Raw genomic sequence first — 23,505 nt, forward strand, 5'->3', positions numbered from 1 at the left:
ATACTCAGCAACGTCCCAGATCGGCTTTATCATGACAAAGCCCAGTACTAATCTTTGTCCCTCTTTCATTTCAAGTGGACACTTACTTCCCGGTTGTGTCAGCCGGGGAGCTGCCTTTAACATCCGTTAAATGTAGTGAGCTAACATGTACCGCGGCTTCGCCCAAAATAACAATAACAACTTGCGTACAGGTAAGAGACCTCACAGTGATTATCATCCCCAACTTATCGAATGAGAGAAGGGGAATAGTTGTACATGTGAGAGATCGCAGTACAATTGCTTCGGATACCCTACATCCAGGTTCCACAAGCCACCTATGATGTGCCTCCTCAAGGTAGGTCTCACGAAGTTTGGCGATGTGTTAGCACATTCGCGTCCCAAAATATTCATCATTTGGCTAAGCAATTTCGTCAGCTAGTTCGTTTTCCATATCATGGAACCCAGGAAAGTTTAACGATTTTTCGTATATCCTACTGATCGTTACTGCAATCAAGGATAGAGCGTATTTGCGGTTCATGAATTGAAAGCTTTAAAGGTAGCCTATCAACATATAGTCACAGGTCATGTAATGTAAGGTTCTCTTTAGCAACTACCCAGCAACGAACGAAATCTGAACGATGTTGCGTCCGAAATTGTTCAGAAGTGTCGGACATCCGACATTTGGTTTGCTGGGTATACACGTTCTTGCCCTCAATTGTCCTCAATTCAAGGAAACAGTATAGGTAATGCCGCATGGCCCACTCAAATTATTTTTTAATAAATAATGGCCTGTTTCTCTAAGACGATTCGAATTCAAATTCGTTCGAATTACTACCAAACTCCTGTTGTTGTAGCAAATGTTTGTTTGATTAAGGGCCAAATTTGAGTGTGTTTTTCAAATTGGTTTTTTGTTTTGAAGCAAAAGCAAAGGAAATAATATTCCCAAAACTAAAGTTTGGGTGTGTTTCAGGCGCACACATTTTCGTTTCGAAATACATAAACCCCCTGTAAAAATAAACGCAATTCAAATATTTTTCAACGAACATGTATTCGAATCGTCTTAGTGAAACAGACCATTATTTATTTAAAAACAAGTAAAAAAGTATCAGTCGGCTTTGCCGACAGAGATATACCCTCAGCCTGTGCAAATTGAAACACTTTTTTCACAAAAAACTTATGTATTTAGGGGGTTTAAAATTACTCCCATCAAGAGGTATCGTGCGCACAATTTTTCCGAATATTTTTGAACTTTTGTGGGGTAGGTACCTGAAGGAGTGGACCGATATGGCTTATCTACGAACTTAAAGTAAGTTTGGAAACAATATTACGAAGGCCAAATTTTGGCCGGAATCGGCATTTGCTTTCGAGAATTATCTTGCGCTTCCACCCATAAACATGGTGTCTTAGGGTTTGTTTTTCAACTTTCAGGCTATTTTTTCAGGAAGTATGGACTTGCCCTTGAGGAAACTTGTACCTTCGTATAGTGGACAGTGAATACAAGATGTTACAACAAAAACCAGGCGAGTCGAGAGCAGGTCCTAAACTGAACTTTTCCGAAATTTTGTGTGGGAGGTACTCGAAGGAGTTTACCGATTGAATCCATATTGGAACCTCATCTAAGTCTGGTAGAAATTTCATAATGTGCAAAGTATGGACCAAATCGGTTACTCCCTTCAAGAGTTATCGTACGCACAAATTTTCCGAACATTTTCGAACTTTTGTGGGGGAGGTACCGGAAGGAGTGGACCGATATAATCCATATTTGAACTTGGACTATGTTTGGACAAAATATTACGAAAGCCAAATTTTGGACCGAATCGGCAGATCCGTCCGAGAGTTATCTTGCGCTCCAACCACTACACACGGTGTCATAGGGTTTTTTGTAACTTTCAGGCTATTCACTCAGGAAGTATGGACTTGCCCCTAATGAAACTTACAGCGTCGTATAGAGGACAGCGAATACAACTTGCGTAAACAAAAATCAAAGCGATTCGAGACCAGGTCCTAAACTGAACTTTTCCGAAATTTTGTGTGGGAGGTACATGAAGGGGTGGACCGATTGAGACCATATTGGAACCTCATCTAAGTTTGGTAGAAATTACACGATGTGCAAAGTATGGACCAAAGCGGTTATTCCCTACAAGAGTTATCGTGCGCACAAGTTTTGCGACAATTTTTGAACATTTGTGGGGGAGGTACCTGAAGGAGTGGACCTATATGGCCCATCTTCGAACTTAAATCGAATCTGGACAAAATTTTTCGATACCCAAAATTTGAACCGAATCGATTGATCCGTTCGAGAGTTATCGTGCGCACCAGCCAGCCAGACAGACGGACAGACAGACAGACAGACAGACGGACATTGCTAGATCTACTCAAAATTGTCTGAAACGGATATCGTGCAAACATACTTGGGGTCTAAAACCATTATTTCGATGAGGCACATTTTTGGTCGTATCAAAGTGTAAATACCCTCTTTAGCCTAAAGGCTGAGGGTATAAAAACATGAAAAACAGTTTTTTTGGTATGCACAACTAGGGATAACCCCTTAAGTAAAGGTTCGTGTTTCCCTCATATATTGATTTGGGGTGCACCAAAAGCTTCCAGGTATTATTTATCGAGGCCCTTTTTAAATACAGTTGGTCCCTACTGCAGACCTTGAAAACACCAATAGACTCGTGGTCGCCTTACACCCGGTGTTAGACGATCTCTTTTTTGGTAACCGACTGTTCAATATGTTGAATTTGAATTATTGTGTGCGTTTGAAACTGACCTTACCCTATTAACAATACAAGAAAGTTCCAAACAAGGCTATCTACTTATGTCATCATAAAAAAAGCGTTAAGTTCGGCTAGGCCGAACTTGTTATACCCCTCATCACGAGTTGTATTGAAGTAAAATGGGGACTATATCAAAACGTCGATCTATACCTACAAATTTCTGGCAGAATGTTTTTAGACTTAAAGAAGACTAAATACCAAATTTGCGATATTTCGGTAAAACCTTCAAAATACCGAAAATCAAAAGGTACGCTCCTATGGGGTATATAGGAACCCGCGGACCTATACTGATAATTCTCTTCTGGGATATTTTATAACCCCGTGGAAGACTAAATGACAAATTTTAGTCATTTCGGTGGGATATTGACATCACAACCCTCAGAATTACGAAAATCGGAAGGTACCGTTCTATGGGGGCTATATCGAAACGTGGACCTACACCGACGAATTTCAGTGGGAAAGGTTTTTACCTCCAACGTAGACTAAATACAAAATGTCAGCCATTTCGGTGACTGATTTTGTGGCCACAACCTTCAAAATACCGAAAATCGGGATGTACCGTTATTTAAGGGCAGTATGAAGACCTGGACCTCTACCTAAAATTTCAGGTGGAATGTTTTGAAGTCTAAATACCAAATTTTAGCCATTTCGGTGGATTATTGTGACACACAAACTTCAAAATACCGCAAATCGGTATATATTGTTCTATGGGGGCTATATGAAAGCGTGGACCTGTACCGACAAAATTCTGGGTGAAAGTTTTATACCCCAACGATGACTATGTAGCAAATTTCAGCCATTTCGGTGTGATAATGATGCTAAAACCTTCAAAATACCGAAGATTGAGTGGTACCGCTCTATGGGTTCTATTTGAAGGTGTGAACCTATACTGACAAATTTCAGGTGCAAACTTTTATACCCCCAACGAAGACTAAATGCCAAATTTCAACAATTTCGGTGGAATATTGATGAAAGCGTTTACCTATACCGACAACATTCTGGGGGGAAGTTTCATACCCCCAGCGAAGACTAAGTACCAAATTTCAGCCATTTCGGTCTGATAATGAAGATAAAACCTTCAAAATACCGAAAATCGGGTGGTACCGTTCCATGGGGGCTGTATGAAGGCATGGACCTATATCGTCAAAATTCTGGGGTAAAGTTTTAGACCCCCAAAGAAAACTAAGTACCAAATTTCAGCCGTCCTAGGGGTCTATATCAAAACGTGGACCGATTTCTTGCAGCCATCAAACTTCTCAACCAATAATTGTGTCTACCTAACGTTGATGTAGCTCCCATGTAAAGGTACCGACCGATAGAAGACGTTTTTAGATACATTTTCTGAGCTAATTTAGACATTTGGGCTATACGTTCTCGAACAAATTATCCACCTAAAAATTATGTTCAGTTTTTTTGGGTTTTTTAAAGTAAAGGTTCGTTTTTGATTTGTTATGAGACTAACCCCCAGTTTATGTATTTCGAAACGAAAATGTGTGCGCATGAAACACACCCAAACTTTAGTTTTTGAAATGTTATTGCCTTTGCTTTTACTTCAAAACAAAAAACAAATTTGAAAAACACACTCAAATTTGGTAGTCTTTCTTGCGCATTCATTTTCTTATCGACATACATGAACAGGCTGTAAATCTGAGTGCCATTGGGTGCCATTAGAAACTGAACTTACCTTATTAATAATATAAATTCCTGTAAGGGATATCGGCAAGGAAATTCCAAACAACGTTATCTACATAAAGCATCATCATAAAATAAAAATTAAACTAATTAACAAAATAATTGAAATCTTTTTAATTATCCACAATAATGTAATCTGAAGATGTCGGTAATAGAGATTGAGAGCGAGTATAATTTATGACATTTTAAGAACGTGTGACAAACAAATGATAAAAAAACCTCTTAAATTTATTTTCAACCTGTCTATTAAATTATCTAACCGCTACATATTGATGATGCTTGGCATATAAATAAGATCAGACCAGGTTAAATGTGAACAAAGAACCGAACGAGTTGCTATACAAAAAAGATTTAAGATAGACAATATTATGAAATTATTTGTCGCTTTAATCATTTCTACGCTAATAGCTTCACATGAAGCTATTAAACCGGTATGTAACAGAACATTGGAATATTTGTAGATGATTTACTTTCTAAAGAGCAGTTTTTTTTTGTTGGCGGATTAGAATGACTGGTGCTATGGCCCCTATTTGAAACATGAAATGGATGCTTGTGCTGTAACATATGGCGCCACGCAGGGTAAGGTTTTGTAAATTGTTGCATTTCTCATTTGAGGTGAATTTTATGGTGGTAAAGATGGCCAAAGTGTAAGTTGTAGATCTTCGATTTTCCTTTAGTTGATCTTTTGTTACCCGCCCACATATTTTACCAATGTTACAACTTTCTTTACTCAGCCAATACTAGAGAAAATTCAAAACAAAAGACATTTTTTTGTTTGAAAAATTCGAATAATTGCTTTGATAATCGAGAGGTCTCCCTTGTTCCGCCTGAGATATTTGTGGAACAATTATATATATATAATTCCATTGATTTATGTTCCAGGTGATCTCCATGATTTATTGCATTTAAACCCAGCCAGAAATTTACAAATGAAATGTTATCGGGCTTGTGCATTCAATGCCTGCAGGGCGGTAAGTATTCGCAAGCGCAATTTCATTTTTCTTTGCCTAATTTTTCTCTGCATTATTTTTTATCCAACAGTTTAATATTGATGGCAGTTTTGCCCCCCACGTACCCTATACAATGGCTTTTAGCATGACTCGCATACACGCTGAACATTGGGCTGAGATACGAGAAGCTACCAAATATTGCATTAAAAATCTGTTTCCCGCACCGTTTGGACACTCTCATAGGAGTAACAATGTGTAAGTAAAAAAGGAAAAAGAATCAGTTGGCTTTCTCCGAAGACTATATATACCTAGAGCCAGTGATAATAGAAATAACAAAAATCGTTCCGGGCCGGGCCTAACTTTTTATTCCCACCACCACTAAATATTCTGAACTAAAATGGAACATATAAAAAAGTGTTAAGTTTGGCCGAGCAGAACTTTTTTTTACCCTCCCCCATAAAACGCTCTGTTCGGTCAAAAAATGTATGTAAAATCCTCAAAACATCGAAAATCGGGGAGGGAAGTTCAGCTATATAGGGGCTATGCCAAATCATGGACCTATGTTGACAATTTTTGGCGGAGATGTTTTGTGACCGCTGGGAACGTCAAATGTCATATTACAGGTAGTTCGGTCAAAAAAATTAGCTAAAATTCCTCAAATACCGACAATCGGAAGGTACCGTGGAGCTAGGTTGACAATTTTTGGTGGAGTAACCTTGTGTTCACCGGGACGTCAAATCGCAGGTACTTCGGTCAAAAAATATATCTAAAATCTTCAAAATACGGAAAATCGAGAGGTTCCGGCATATGCGGTCTATACCAAAACATGGACCTATATCAAACATTTTTGGTGGAGATGTTTTATGACCACTGTTTTATGACCTGAAATGTTGAATTACAGATGGTTCGGTCAAAACACCTAAAATCAGGCATTACCGTTATATGGGGGCTACGCCAAAGCATAGACCTATGTTTAAATTAGTTGGTGGAGATGTTTTGTGACCGCTGGGGACCTCAAATGTCAAATTACAGGTAGTTCGGTCAAAAAAGTAGATAAAAAAAAACATTGTTCCACAACATCCCATACGGGACAAGGGAGACTTCTCCTTAAAATACCGAAAATCGGAGGATACCGTTATATGGGGGCTCTACCAAACCACGGATTTAGGTTGACAATTTTTGTTGGAGTAACTTGGTGTTGACTGGGAACCTCAAACGTTAAATTGCAGGTAGTTCGGTCAAAAAAATATACATAAAATCTTCAAAATACTGAAAATCGGGAGGTTCCGTTTTATGCGGGCTATACCAAAGCCAACACCTATGTTGACACTTTTTGGTGTTATTATTATTATATTATTATTAGTTTTGTGAGTACTGGGAACCTCAAATGTCAAATAACAGGTACTGCGGTCAAAAAAAAAAAAAAAAAAAAACAAAAACAAAAAACGTAGCTAAAATTCTGAAAATATCGAAAATCGGAAGGTACTGTTATATGGGGGCTATACTAAAACATGGACCTATGCTGACAATTTTAGGTGGAGAAGTTTTGTGACCACTGGGAATCTCAAATGGCAAATTACAGCTAGTTCGGTTAACAATTGTAGCTAAAATCCTCAAAATACCGAAAATCCGGAGGTACTATTATATTGGAAACATGAACCTATGCTGAAAATTTTTAGTAAAGTAGTTTTGGAACCACTTGGAACCTCAAGTGACAAATTACAGTTAATGTGGTTAACGATTATTGCTAAAACCCCCCAAAATACCGAAAATCGGGAGGTACCGTTATATGGGGCTATAGCTAAGCATGGGCCTATGTTGCCAATTTTTGGTGATGATGTGTTGCTGCCCCTAAGAACCGCAAATGTCAAGTAACAGGTAGTTCGGTAAAAAATTTAGCTAAAATCATCAAAATATCTTAAATCGGGAAGTATAGGGCTATATCAAAACAAGGGCCTATGTTGACAACTTTCGGAGATGTGATTGTGATCACAAATCTCAAACACCAAATTACAGGTAGTTCAGTCAAAAAATGTAGCTGAAATTCTCAAAATACGGAAAATCGGCAAGTACCTTTATATGGGGCCTATACCAAACATGGACTTATTTTGACAATTTTTGCTGGAGAAGTTTTGTGCCTGCAGGAAACTTCAAATGTCAAATTACGGGCAGTTCAGTCAAGAAGTATACCTAAAACCCACATTATACCGAAAATCGGAAGGTGCCGTTGTATGGGGGCTATACCAGAACGTGGCCCGACATTGTCCATCTACGAACTTGGCCTGTCTATGGCACAAAGACACTCGGATGGAAAAATATAAAGCGTTTTGGCTCATTATTGTGGACGGAAAGGTGATAACAACAGACGGATATGGGTATATCGACTTAAAATGTTATCCTGATCAAGGATATAAGTAATATGTAGGATCGCAGATGATTATTTCAATATTTTACAAAAGAAAAAACAAACTTAATATAACAAATACCGTGAATAGTGAACCTAAATGTCTTATGAAGAGGCCTTGTTTTTTTTAGCGGACTCAAGCAGGGCTGTTTTCAAGCCAACTGGATTTAAGAGCAATTCATAAGGAGCAAAGAATATACCTAAATATACCGCTGACATATGCAACCAACGACTGAATCGATAACTGTCCCTGAGGTTATCGTGCACCCCAGACAGATGGACGGGCAAAACTTGATCGACCAAAATTGTTTTTTTTTTTTTTCAAAAAGTCGCAGAAATGGTAAAATTAGTAGAAACTTGCTCTAGAAAAAAACTATAGCTTTCCTACAGACGGCCTTTATGTTGGTTTATTGGGTGCCACCGTAGTGCAATGGTAAGCACACTTGCCTTGCACGCTGAAGATCGTGGGTTTGATTCCCCGGCCAGGCAACATCAAATTTTCAATGGTGGCAAAATATCTCTCAGTAATGTAGGCGACATTTCCTGAGCATTTCAGCCATGTAAATTCGGACTCGGCTATAAACAGTAGGTCCCATATAATTGAGTTAATATGATTTGGGATGCATTTATTGATATGAGAGAAGTTTCCCTTGTCCCGTCTGGGATGTTTGTGGAACAATTATATAATTATATAATCTATCTATTGAAAGATTGAAAACCTATTGATAAAAGGCTTTGAAGGAGGGCATTTCTATACGATTGCTATTGATGAAGGACCGTCTATAGGTCTTCGATTCATAGAATATCTTCTTAGCCTTCTCATGGCATTCTTTCTATATCCTTTGTTTTGATAGACAGCCTTCTATAAGACTTTCTCTTTTTGAAAGGTCTTCTTTTGTATATATAGATTTTCGGAATTAAGAAGGCTTTCTGCAGGTCTTTTCTTGGAAAATGGGTTTCTACTGGTCTTCGGTTTATAGAAGGCTTTCTATGGGTATTCTCGGAAGAAAGAAGACGTCTATATTTGACAGTTTGCCTTCTATAAGCCATCTAAGGACATCTATAAGACTTCCTATAGGTCTTCTTTTTTGGTAGTTGTCCCTCAATAGTTCTTCGGTTTATAGAAGGCATTATAGGACTTCTGTTGATAGAAGACCTTCTATAGATCTGGTTCTTATACCCTCAGCATTTATGCTAACGATTTGGAGTTGATTTAGCCATGTCCATCCGTCTATCTGGCTGGCTGCAGCACACGATAACTCTCGAACGGATCAACCGATTTGGTCAGAAATTCGTTAAGTTCGGTCCACTCCTTCGGGTACCTCCCCCACAAAAGTTCGAAAATGTTCGGTAAAACTGTGCGCACGATAACTCTTGAAGTGAGTAACCGGTCCATTTTTTGCACATCGGGAAACTTCTACCCAATGAACGCCAACAAACGAAACGATTCCCGTACCATTCACACAAAGTCACAAACTTTTCATTTTTTCTGAATCGTTTCGTTCTCAAAACAAAACCACCAACTTTTCAACTGAAGAATAACAAAACGGTACGATTGCTGAAACGTGCTTCGGCTATGCTGTTCTGAATGTTTCATTCACGAACGATACAAAATGAATAGTTTGCAAACGTTGTGATGTGCGAAAAATAATCAATGACACATTCAGACACACACACACATTTGATTGCTTAACAACCCAATAAAATAACATCACATCAGAATGTCGCTTCTCTGCAATCAAAAACTATCGCAGAAGTGAGTTAAGCGTGCCGCCTAGGCGATGAAGTGGGAAACTCAATTCCAAATGCTGGCAGGGTTTCATAATTTCGCACAAAACATTTTTGAATGTTCCAAGCTTATAGGGTTGTTAAGCAATCAGATGTGTGTGTGTGTCTGAATGTGTCATTGATTGTTTTTCGCACAGCAAACGTTTGCAAACTATTCATTTTGTTTCGTTCGTGAATGAAACAACTCGGAACAGCATAGCCGAAGTATGTTTCAGCAATCGTACAGTTTTGTTCTACTTCAGTTGAAAAGGTGGTGGTTTTGTTTTGAGAACGAAACGATTCAGAAAAAATGAAAAGTATGTGGCTTTGGGTGAATGGTACGGGAATCGTTTCGTTTGTTTGCGTTCATTGAAACGGACTGATACTTTTTGACTTGTTATAGAAGGTTTCTATAAGTCTTCTTCTGGTTGATGACCTTCTTTAGGTATTCGGTTGATACAAGGGCTTCTGTGGGTCTTCTACTCATAAAAGCCTTTTATAGGTCTTCTGGTAATAAAGCTCTCCTAAAAGGTCTTCTGTAGATATAAGACCTTCTATATGTATTCGATTGATAGAAGGTCTTTTATGGATCGTCAGTTAATTGAGAACTTTCTTTAGGTATTCTCCCAAGGGGCTTCTAAAGTTCTTTTGTTAATAGAAGAACTTTAATAGATTTTCGGTCGAAAAAAGCTTTGTACAGGTCTTCTGTTGGAGTCTTTCTATAGGTCTTCTGTAGATCTTCGATTGATAGAAGGACTTTTACAGATTAAAGATATTCTATAGGACTTCTATAGGACTTTCTATTTGTATTCCATAGGTCTTGTGTTCTATCGTCTTCTAAAAGTCTTCGGGTGTTAGAAAGACTTCTATAGATGAAATACCTTACATAGGTCTTCTATTGATAGAAGATCTTTTATAGGTCTTTTGTTGATAGAACACTTTCTAGTCCTCATTGAAAATTCTTGATTTGATAGACGGCTTTTTATATGCCTTCTCGCGAAAGAAGGACTTCCATAGAACGTTATTTGATAGTTAGCCTCTAATAGATATTCGTTTTATAGAAGGCCTTGTATAGGTCTAGCTTTGATAGAAAGTTTCTATAGGTCTTGTTTTGATAGAAGGCCCTTTATAGATTTTCGGGTGATAGAAGTACTACAATAGATTTTCGATAGATAGAAATAGTATTCTAATATTATAGATTATAGATGGTATTGTAGATAAAATACCTTCTATAGGTCTTCCATTGATAGAAGGCCTACTAGTCATTTTTAAAAGTTCTTCTTTTGATAGACAGCTGGCTTCCTAAGGTCTTCCCTCAAAAGAAGTCTTTCTATAGATCTACATTTATGACCTTCTCTAGGTATTCGATAACTAGAAGAAGTATCGTAATTATAAGAAGGCCTTTTACATATCTTTGGTAATGCGTAAATCCATGACATATTTCGTCTTTTTACAACAATACATTGAAATTGTGGTTTCAGTATTATTTATGCGGTAGTCTGGTATTTGATAATATTTAGATATTCTTTAACCTCTTTTGGTGCCTAAAAGTATGCACTATGTTGATACAGTGGTCATCTTCAGCATCGAGCTATGTCTGACACTTCGTTAGTCTATGCTAATAAATGTATAGACAGAGAAATCCTCTCAGTGAGTATGTTCGAATTGAGTCTGCTTAATATGCACTCAATTTTTAAAATGGCAATAACTATACATTTTTAAACTATTTATTTTGGTAAACTACAATATTTGGGTAGTCTTTGGCCGGATATACATCCTCATATAAAATAAATGAACAATATCTTGCAATAAACCCGCAAAAATTGTCTTCGAAAAATTATGAGTTATTTGGTTTGAGTCACAACGCCGCGTATAACATGAGTATTTCTCTGTCTATACATTTATTAGTCTATGGTTGGGACTCCGCGATAAAGTGGGAGCTACGTATGGAGTCCGCAGCAGAAGTCTTCTCTTGCCCATAGACTTTGACGCCCAAAAATATGCAAAACAGTTTATGAAGTATTGTACAATACTATTTAAATTTAGTCACTCGTCGTCCACGTGTTATATAGAAGACAATGCTTTAGAGAGTGTAGAACATGATATATAAAACAAATTTTTGTTACGATTTTCAATTATTTTAATTTCTTTACAGCTGTCAAAATACTGAGGATCTTATGTTGTGTGTAAAACATTACACTCCTCCTGGTACAACATTTGTTGGTGCATTCTAAGTTAAGTGAAGAAGGAAAATATATTATAGATAACACATGGACTTGAAAATTCTTTCACAATTTTTTTAACAATAAAAAGTAAAAAAAATACAAAATATTAATGATTTATTAAAAATATTTGTGATTTTTGAATGGAGAAACAACATAAATTAAACGCCATTACAAATTATAGTTTTTTGCACAAACGATTCACTTCCATCAAAAGTGTCTCAATATGCCCCGACGAGCGTTAATGGAACTGGTGATTTAGCAGGAAAACATCTCATGAAAGCCTCAGTCTTTTCACATCTAGAAATAGAATATAAGAGTTTTCCAACATTAGGGATGGAAATTTTATTATAAATAAGACATTAAATTTAATTGGAATATATTTTTCTTTAGAACTACAGTTGAAAAACAATTGTATGTAGTCTATTCCGCGCCTTGTATAGAGAACACGAACGCATTTGTCTAAAGGGACCTAACCATTTTATAGCCCCACTGGTAAGAAGGCTTTCTACAGGTCTTCTGCTGATAAAAGATCTTCTATAGGGCTTCTCTTGGAATAATCTATAGGACTTCCCTTGTAGAAAACCCCTCTATAAATATTCTTTTGATAGAAGTCCTTTAATAGAAATTTTGCTGATAAAAGGTCTTCTTTACCTCATCTCTCGAAAGAAAGCCTTCCGTAAGTCTTCTTTTGATAGAATGCTTTCGGAATGCATTTAAGATAGAAGGTTAGTGTAAATAGTCTTTTGATAGCTGACTTTCCATTGGATTTATGAATGTCATCTATACGTTATCTACTCAGAAAAGGCTTCTTTCTATATGTCTTCGTTTGATAGAACTGATAATAGACCTTCTATAGGTCTTCTTTACATAGAAGCAGGTTTATAAGTTGGTTTTGGCCAAAAAGTTTGTAACGCATCGAAGTAATACTTATATATATTCTAAAATGAATGTCTCGACGAGCTGAGTCGATCTGGCTATGTATGTCCGTCCGTCTGTCCATCTAAACCTTGTAATCACGCTACAGCTCGCAATTTTGATCGGATCGTCATCAAATTTTGGGTGTTGATGGGGTCCTGGAGGGAAGAAGGCTACTGATTTTGGTAATGGCCGGATAATATTCAAGGATCGGAATGGGCAAAAACTTATTTGTAGAAAAAGTCAACCAAAAGCAAAACCTGATAATGAAAGTGGAAAATATCACATTTTTTAAATCATGCTACATGTAGCAATTTTGATCGGATTTTGAGGGTTGATGGGGGCGCTTAGAGGAAGAAGCCTATTGATTTTGGCGATGGTCGGATAATATTCAGGGGTTGGAATATCTCCGTAGTAAGGAATGCCCGTCAATGGAAGAAGATAAGATTTTCTTTACATTGCACTGTGGGGCCAAAGTCAGGGTTTTGAGGCAAAAAAATCACAGGGGCAAGCTACACTTTCAAAATTTCGTGCAGATGTTTAAAATCGGCCTAGAAACGAATCTGCGAAATTTGGTTGATATCGGTTCATATATAGCTCTCATATATATGTTCGTCCGATTTAAAGTAATTGATGGACCAAACACGCAAATTCTGTCCAATTATGATGAAATTTTGACAATGTTATATTGAAACTTGACGAAGTTATATTGAAATCGGTGCAGAATTGAATATAGCTCCCATATATATATTCGCCCGATTTTAGGTATTTGGTGCACCAATCACGCTATGTCTGTCCACTTTTGATGAAATTTGGAATGTATGACGGAATTTGCACAAGTTTGCCAAATTATACTGAAATCGGTTTAGATTTGGATATATATATTCGCTCGATTTGAGGTAGTCGGTGCACCAAATACGCAAATTCTGCCTAATTTTGAGGCAAATTGGGAAATGTCGCGGAATTCGGACAATAAATAAGTTTGCTACCATATTGTAAAATTACATTATGTTAAATTTAAAAGCCATTCACTGAAGAATGATAGCAAAAAAATATCTTGTTGTATTTATGTCTTTGTTTAAGTTTTAAGAAATCTGGAAATTGATTTCTTTTTAGTGCGCAAGTATACGGAAAATTTATTTTCAAAAACTGTTAGATGATATCGTCAGCTTTCACCATATATATATATATATATATATATATTTTTTTTTTTTTTTTTTTTTTGAGAATACCCCCTATACCGAAAGTTCTACTCCAAAGAACACATGGACAATACTACCGACTACATCAAAAAGACCAGCAACGCTTAAAATCAGTACCAAGTAAATGTCGAAAGTATTTACAGCGTGTTTTTGTAAAAAATGCTTGCCTGTCACCCGAACCGTTCGTACTAAAACGTATACGTTCAAAATTTGGTTCTTGTAAAATTTTACGAACCATTCGTTTTTATCCAAAAGCTTTCGTCTATTTCATTAAAGCTTTTATATTTCAGGGTTTCAATGATACTTATTTTGTGAATTTTGCATAGGCATCTGCACGTAAAATGTGTTACTTTATGGCAACCCCGATAAACAGATGACGAACAAATAATAAGAAAAAATGTAATCAAATTTGTCCAAAAATAATTGTGATAATATGAAGACACGGATGTACATATACGCGTGTGCTTCTATGGAAATAAATAAAATTGCATTCCCTTCCAGTTTTCGTGAGTTTTGTGCCATTTATTACTCAAATTATTTAATTTTCATTCAAAACGATGGGTTTTTTCCATTCGTTTATTTTTGACGTATTCGTTCGTCTGATTTTGTTACGAAAACCAAAAAAAAAATAAGAAAATAAAAAGCTTTCATTTGTTTGTCACATTTTGTATAAAATTTTCCACGAGAATTTTGACGGTACCTCCCGATTTCCGGTATTTTGAAGGTTGTGGCCTCAATATTTTACCGAAATGGCTGACATTTGGTATTTTAGTCTTCATTTGGGGTACAAAACTTTCCATTTGTCGGTATAGGTCCACGTTTTCATATAGCCCCCATAGGACGGTACCTCCAGATTTTCTGTATTTTGAAAGTTGTGGGCGCAGCATTACTCCGAAATGGCTGAAATTTGCTATAAGGTTTTCGTTGGGGGGATTAAAACTTATTTTGTCGGTATAGGTATATTTTGAAGGTTGTGGCCACTACAACCCACCGAAATGGCAAAATTTTTAATCTTCCATAGCGTTATAATATATTCCAGAAGAGAATTATCCGTATAGGTCTTCCTAAACCCCCAACAGCAGCGTATTTTGAAGGTTAACAACATTGTTTTACCGATATTGCTGAAATTTGGTATTTGGTTTTTCTCAAGCACATTGCATTCAAAGATAGTTAAGGCGCACCGTGTAGATCTTATACTTACAAATTATTTTGTTCCGGTTTAATATCCATACATTTTTTGGCCGCTTTTTCGCCATATTTCCATAGAGATGGATCTAGACGTTATACTAAAAATCCAGTTGTTTGTGGAATATTAGGCACAAAATTACCATCACTTGTAAACTGTAAAAGAAATAGATTTGGATAGATTCAGTATTATAGAAATATTGCATACAGAACAGATTTTGTAAATGACTTGAAGAGTTGTAGCCGTGGACACTTAAATGTCGGGCATTTTTTCTAGAATCACTAGCTATTCACGCCATTAATTATAAATATACATATACATTAAAACGGCGGCACGGTTGAATGGTGCTTATATATTCCGCCTAAATATTGGCACTGAAATTTGTTTTCCAGAGACACGACCCATCTTGGGTCGTGGTGGTGTAATTAGAATATTTTTGTTTTGTTTCCAAATAACAGATGTCGCGCAAAAGGATTTTGAAAGTACACTGTAGATTTTGATCAATACTGATTTATGGTTCCTACGAAAAATGTCGCACAGAAGTAATTAGATTATAAATTTCATTTTGTTTCACATACCGACAAAAATAGAATTTTTTATGAAAACAACTCAAAATTATTAATTAGTATTAAAATTGTTTATTTTAATTAATAAAGTTTCTCATGTTAGCTCTTTTGTTTTAAAATAGCCTGCAACGAATTAGCGTGCACATATTAGTTAAGTATATTTTTGTAATTTTCGTACCATTCTAGGAAGAATTTGCATAATTTGTTTAAGAATTATTAAAGCCATATTCGTTGATTTTGTTAAGAGGATTGACTTTTCCTTTGTGCAACAATGTGGTTTCAGGGTCAATCGGTGCAAGAGTAAATATTTTTGTACCACTTACCGCCTTGCAACCATTGAAGACGCACGCTCTAAAACATTTGGCTTTGTTACTGGCAGCCCATCTTAGGTAAATATAATCCTCAATGTCATCTTGAAACAGAGTACGATTTTTTAAAAAATAATTATTTAATGAACCAGCAAAAAAGTCATTACAAATCGTCCTACTAACCTATTATTTAAACAATTACATGTTGCCAGTAGTCAGTAGTTGTATTTGGGACGCTAAAAGCCAACAAATAATTTTGTCAACTACAAGTCGTAACAACTTACACCTCGACTTTTCGTGGCCAAAAAAATAACTATTGACTTCTGGTGATACGCCCTTGTTAAAATAATGGGTTAGTAGGTCGATTTGTAATGAGTTTTTTTGCTGGAAATAGATTTTAGATTTATATTTTTGTTAAACAGACATAAAAAAGGAGAACGCGATATTCTTAGGAACTTACATTGTGTTGCATCATTTTCTTTGGCACATTTGGCAATGGTTTTCCTAAAGAATACTCCGCTACAAAAATCATTCTGAAATTTCAAAAAACTTTACACTTAAAATGTTAGACAACTTTTTGTTATTAATTCATTCCATCCTACAGGCTTTAAAGTCGCCACTGTATTTAAGCCAATAAAAGCGATCAAAATAATACAGAACTGCATGTCTTAAGATATCTCAACTACTTGTTTACTTGAAAGCTTACTTATATAAATAGAAGTTTGAATTCTGTCTTACTTTACAAAAAAAAAAAAAAAGTTAATTTCCAAAACTTTCCATTACAGAGTGAAAGTTTACAATCTGACCAAATTACCAAGATTTTCAATTTGCATATTTATCTCGTTCAATCTCGTTTAAACATCTGTGAGGATCGAGGACATATGAATACATGCATAACTTATTGAAATTAAAATGTGCCACCCACCTTTCGCTGAATTAGAAAAAATTACGTGTTTTTAGTACTAAGAATTTGCTTTTCTGATAGCATACTTTAAGGCATTTCACACGAGAATAAAATGTCAGTGTTGCCATAGATTACAACGTGATAAGTAGAATACAAAACAAGTAAGAACGGCGTTAAGTTCGGCCGGGCCGAACTTGTTATACCCTCCACCACAAGTTGTATTGAAGTAAAATGGAATAATTAGTTTCCTTTCGTGTATGAAGAAGACTTAATACTAAATTTCAGCAATTTCGGTAAAACAATGTGAAGCACCATTCTATGGGGGCTATTTCAAAACGTCGATCTATACCGACAAATTTCTGACGAAAAGTTTTTAGGCTTAAAGAAGACTAAATACCAAATTTCCTATATTTCGGTAAGAGAATGTGGCTAAAACTAAAAAAATACCGAAAATCAAGAAGTAAGCTTCTATGGGGATATAGGAAGACGTGTACCAGTACTGATAGTACTCTTCTGGAATATTTTATAACTCTTGGAAGACGAAATAATGAATTTCAGCCATTTCGGTTGGATATTGACGTCTCAATCTTCAGTATTACAAAAAGCCGGAGGTACCGTTCTATAACGGGGTACCGGGCCTATATCGAAACGTGGACCTACACCGACGAATTTTAGTCAGAAATGGGACAATATGAAAGCGTGGACCTGTACAGACATATTTCTGGTGAATCACATTGAAGACTAAATACCAAATTTCAGCCATTTTGGTGGAATATTGAAGACACAACCTTCAAAATACGAAAAATCGGGAGGTACCTTTCCATGGGGGCTATATGAAGGCGTGGACCTATACCGACAAATTTAAAGGGGAAGTTTGAGTACCCCCAACGAAGTCTAAATACCAAATGTCAGCCATTTCGGTGGAATATTGAGGCCACAACGTTAAAATCGGGAGGTACCGTTCTATGGGGGCTATATGAAGGCATGGACCGATACCAACAAAGTTCTGGGGGAAAGTTTTATACCAGCAACGTAGACTAAGTACCAAATTTCAGCCATTTCGGTGTGATAATGAAGCTAAAACCTTCCAAAAACCGAAAATCGGTAGGTACCGTTCTATGGGGGCTATATGAAGGTGTGAACTGATACCGACAAAATTCTGGGGGGAAATTTTATACCCCTAAAGAAGACTACGTACCAAATTTCAGCCATTTTGGTAGGATAGTGAAGCTAAAACCTTCAAAATACCGAAAATCGGGAGGTACCGTTATATGGGGGCTATATGAAGGTGTGGACCGATACCGACAAAATTCTGGGGGAAAATGTTGTACCCCTAAAGAAGACTACGTACCAAATTTCAGCCATTTTGGTAGGATAATGAAGCTAAAACCTTAAAAATACCGAAAATCGGGAGGTACCGTTCTATGGGGGCTATATCAAAACGTGGACCGATATATTCCATATTCAATACCAACCATCCTGCAAGTAATAAAAACTTCTGTACCAAATTTTGACTCTCTATCTTTAAAATTGCGAGCTGTATCTTGATTTCAACAGACAGACAGACGGACATGGTCAAATCGACATAGAATTTTATGCTGATCAATAATATGTATTATTTATAGGGTCTCCGACGAATATTTCGATGTGTTACAAACGGAATGACAAATTTAATTATACCCTCCATATGGTGGAGGGTATAATGACATTTCTAAGAGAGAAGAGATGAAGGTATACGTGAGCTAGTAGAAAAGTTTCTGGTTTAATAATGAAAACTCGAATATTTATAATCAAAAATAGTTTTATTGTTTTCTAAAGTATTCTCCAGTCTGACTTACTCACTTTTGCAAGCGCTCAAACCTATTGTCAAACCACTTTTTCCACTCCTATTGAGACACCCCAAAACATGGCCTTTGAACGCTTCAACAGTATCTTCTAGCGACGAAAATCGTTGACCACGTCCTATATTGCTAAAGCCAAATAGTCGCCACAAGGCCAATTTTTCCCAAGAACATGCGACTATTTGATTCGAAGTGGTTCTCCCATGAACAACATTCGTTGCATTTGGCTCGCCTTCGAGGACCCACACGGCCGATTGCTGTTTTGTTTCGGGCTTATATGCATAGATCCATGATTCGTCACCTGTGACGATCTTATTAACGTCTATTGAGCACCGCAATCATATTTATTCACAATTTCTTTGCAATTAACACTAGCCTATTTTTGAGCGATTGTAATTTGAAGCTGGATCCAACGAGAACAAAACTTTTTCACGGACATGTGTTCATGGAATGTAAAATGTATGCTGGTGGAAGAAATTCCAAGGATGCCTCTATCTCATGGCATGTCACATGATGATCTTGCGTTATCAGTTCACACACGGCATCAATGTTTTTTGGTACGTTTTTTGGACGACCTTCACCATCTTCGTTTTTGAGCGAGCATCGGCCCCAATTGAAATTATTGAACCAGTTTTTCACGGTGCTATATGATGATGATACAAAGTTTTAATTTTATCGATGCACACTTGCCGTGATAATCCACGTCACAAGTAAATTCCATTTTTTTGCAAATTGATTTTTCAAGTAAAACTTAGGTCTTTTAATTAATAGAAGGCGTTCTATACTATAGGTTCCACTAATAAACAACCTTCTAACGGTCTTCTGTTTATGAAGATTTTCTCCATGTCTTTTTTTAGAAGTCTTTCTTTATGTTTTCTATTGATAGAATCCTTTCTATAAGTCTTCTATTTGTAGAAAGTCTACTACAAGTTTTTGGTTTCTAAATGGAAAGAAAGCCTTTTATAAATCGTCTTTTGATAGAAGGCCTTCTCGATAGAAAGGTTTCTATAGGACTTCTTTCGACAAATTACTTTGTATAGCATAAATACAATAACTTCTATAGCAAAAATGTCTTCTGTTGTAAAAATGTCATTTATAGGACTTCTTCTGATAGAAGTCGTTCTATAGGTTCTCTTTCTTAAGGGTTCTTCCATGAAAATCACTTTTAATAAACGACTTTCTATAAGTTATCTCTTTTTTATACCTATGTGGTAAGGGGTATTATGTCTTTGTGCATTTGTATGTACCATACAAAAGGAAACGAAATAGACCCATAGTTCCTTTTGGGGATAAACATATAATCACTTTCTGAGTCGATTTATGCATGTCCGTCCGTCTGTCTGTCTGTCCATGTATTTGCAACGTACAGGTCGCATTTTTTTGTCCGATTCAGCTGAAAATTGGGGACTACAACTTTTTTAGCCATAGGAAGAACGCTATTGCTTTTGGTGAAAATCGGTTCAGATTTGGATATAGCTCCCATATATATTTTCCCCCGATTTCACGAATTTGCTGCACCAAACACGCTATAAACGTCCGATTTAGATGAAATTTAGAATGTCTGACTGAATTCGGTCTAGAAATAAGTGTGCGAAATTATATAGAAATCGGTTCAGATTTGGATATAGCTCCCATCTATATTTTCGGCCGATTTCACGTATTTTCTGTACCAAACACGCTATATATTTCCGATTTCGATGACATTTGAAATGTGTGACTGAATTCAGTCTAGAAATAAATGTGCCAAATTATATCGAAATCGGTTTAGATTTGGATATAGCACCCATATATATTTATGGCCGATTTCGCGTATTTGCTGCTCTAAACAAGCTATATAAGTCCGATTTCAATGATATTTTGAATGTGTGACTGAATTCGGTCTGGAAATAAATGTGCCAAATTATATCAAAATCGGTTAAGATCTGGATATAGCTCCGATTTATATTTTACATATTCACAGTGGTGTAGGGTATCATACAGTCGGCCCCGCCCGACTTTGATCCTTTCCTTACTGGTTTTTTATAGGAAACATTCTATGTGTCTTCTTTTGATAGAAGGTCTACTATAGATCTTCTTTTGACTAAAGGCCTTCTATAGGTTTTCATTTAATAGAAAAAGGTCTTTAGCTATTCTTTCTTTCTTTTTTTCTTTCTTTCTATCTTTCTATAAATCTTATTTTTATAGAAGGTTTCTTTAAACTTCTTTTAATGGAGGACTTTCTATAGGATAGCAAGAGGACTTCTGTACGTTTTACCAATAAAATACCTTCTATAGATCTTCTCTTTATAGAAGATTTTCTATAGATCTCTGTTTGGTATTAGAATTTCTTTAGGTATTCATTTGATAGAAGTATTTGTGTAGAAGACCTACTATAAGTCTTCCGTTTATAGAAGGACATCTATAGGTCTTCTCTCGAAAGAAGGCCTTTTACAAATCATCTTTTGATAGAATGTCTTCTATAGACCTCCTCTGGATAGAAGGTTTCATGGTTTCCTCTTTAGTTATTCTTATGACAAAAGTCTTTCTATTGCTCTTCTAGCCCTACTATAAATCTTCGGTTGATGAGTGGCCTTCTATAGGCTTCTCTCGAAAAAAATGCCTTCATAAGGACCTGCAAACAGACTGTTCATAAAAGACCTTCTATAAGTTATCTCTTGAAAGAAGTTCTTCTATAGGTTTTTTTTATAAATGGCATTCCGTAGTTTTTTAATTGATAGACGATCTTCTATAGGTCTTCAACTCATAAAACTCCATAGTCTGCGGTTGATAGAAGGCCTACTGTGGGCCTTCTTTGACAGAAGTATTTTTATGAGTTTTCTCTAGTAAGAATGTTTTTTGTACGCATTTTTTGATAAAAGGTTTCTATTGACCTTCTTTTGGTAGATGGCCTTCTATAGCTCTTCTCTTGAATGATGTTATGTTGATTCTGCAGTTCGAAGCCTTCTACAGGTCTTCTGTCGAAATGGTGATTACGTCGGAAATTCGAAATTCACCTTCTTCTAAATGTAGCTTCACAGGAAGTGTCATTGTCCCCTTGATATGAGGAAGGAACAGTATGTGTTATGAACGTTACCATATTAAAGCCAATCATGAACATATGATCCTCTTCATCATAAACGTATTCAGACAACTAGGCAAGTTGGCATGACATGGCCTAGCCAACGCAAAAGTTGTAACTCGACACGTTCGTTGGCACGGCCCGTAGATATGTCGAGGTAGACGCAGTCTTTAACTACCTCAGAATTCCAGGTCCTGACTTTCACAGTGGGTCAACAGAGTTCTCTGGGCGAATGGTGCATCTTTGGTTTCATTGTCGCTTAATCCCAGACCCAATTTAGGAGACTTTTTGAAGTTAATGTTGTCGGAATAAAACAAAAGCAACTAGCATGTGCCTATTTGTGTATATTGTGTCATTTCTATCGTTTCTATCTATCATTTCTATCGTACAACCTTTTCCAGAAGGATGTTGAAAAGATCTCACGAACGGCTGCCTCCTTGTCTGATACCTCTTTTGCTACTAAAATATTGGGAAAAGTTCTTTCCTATTTTAACTGACGATCGATCGATTATCAGTTAATGTCATCTTACAAAGCCGAATAAGCTTTGCGGGAATACTAAATTCAGACATGGCTTGGAATGCATTTGAACGTATAGGCCTATCGATGGTCGTTAGAAATATGGCAATCTGCATCTTTTCGGTCATCTCCTTAGTTTACCGCAAGGGAACATCTGGTCAATGGAGGATTTGCCAGGTCTACAACTGCATGAACATAGTCCAATTTATTTCTTTAATTTATTAGCCAATAGGGTTTATGCCCCCATAACTTTCAACGTACTGTTTATGCCCTTTTTTGTGGACGAGACATAGGATGCTCACATTCCAATCATCGGTTACACCTTTCTTCTGCCAACACCTTATCAGAGTGTCTTCTCCAGTCTTGTACAACTCAGCTGGTGAACCATCAACTGGTTTTTTGTTGTTTTTACCTCATCCCGGGCGGCTGGTATACACTGAATATAATCTTCTGGGATTAGATCTTGGGTGTCCTCGCCGTTTTTGTTTGTATTGACTACCAACAGTGTGGATAAACGCTATTTGCATAACTTGGTACCATATACCTACCAGTAGTGCGATTCTCCAACTAATTTGTTCAGTTACCGACAAATGTCGGTAAAATTCAAATGCTTACAATTTCGATAATAACCCATATTTTTCGGTAATTTAGCGACCAAAAAAGTAGTCGAAAAGTTCTAACGATAGCAAGAATGCTGCCAACTTTTGTTTGAAATTTTCATTCATAATTATACCCTCAGCATTTATAAGCGCATACGGGCAAAATGTGCCTCATCGAAATAATTGTTTTATACCCCAAGTATGTTTGGACGAAATCCGTTTGAGACAATTTAGAGTTGATTTAGCCATGTCCGTCCGTCTGTCTGGCTGAAGCGCACGATAACTCTCGAACGGATCAACCGATTCGGTCCAAAATTTGGCTTTCGTAATATTTTGTCCAAACTTAGTTTAAGTTTGAAGATGGGTTATAACGGTCCACTCCTTCCGGTACCTCCCCTACAAAAGTTAGAAAGTGTTCGGAAAATTTGTGCTCACGATAACTCTGGAACGAAGAAACCGATTTGGTCCATAGTTTGCACATCGTGAAAATTCTACCAGACTTAGGTGAGGTTCTAATATGGACTCTATCGGTCCATTCCATGGTACTTCCCACAAAATTTCGGAATAGTTCAGCTTAGGAACTGCTCTCGAATGGCTTTGAATTTTGTTTTA

The 23,505-nt window shown here is 36.6% G+C and overlaps 1 protein-coding gene across 1 annotated transcript; it reads left to right on the forward strand.

Annotated features, from left to right (window-relative positions):
- Nucleotides 1–145: 145 nt before the first annotated feature.
- LOC141398137 (uncharacterized) lies at nt 146–5,660 on the forward strand. Its single transcript, XM_073975369.1, has 5 exons — nt 146–191; nt 4,860–4,882; nt 4,958–5,030; nt 5,334–5,422; nt 5,493–5,660. Exons 1-5 carry the CDS (start codon nt 146–148, stop codon nt 5,658–5,660), a joined length of 399 nt encoding a protein of 132 aa, XP_073831470.1.
- Nucleotides 5,661–23,505: the final 17,845 nt, after the last annotated feature.

This window comes from Musca autumnalis, unplaced genomic scaffold (assembly GCF_047663935.1).
Source record: "Musca autumnalis isolate F117 unplaced genomic scaffold, ASM4766393v1 scaffold_3, whole genome shotgun sequence".
NCBI lineage: Eukaryota > Metazoa > Arthropoda > Insecta > Diptera > Muscidae > Musca > Musca autumnalis.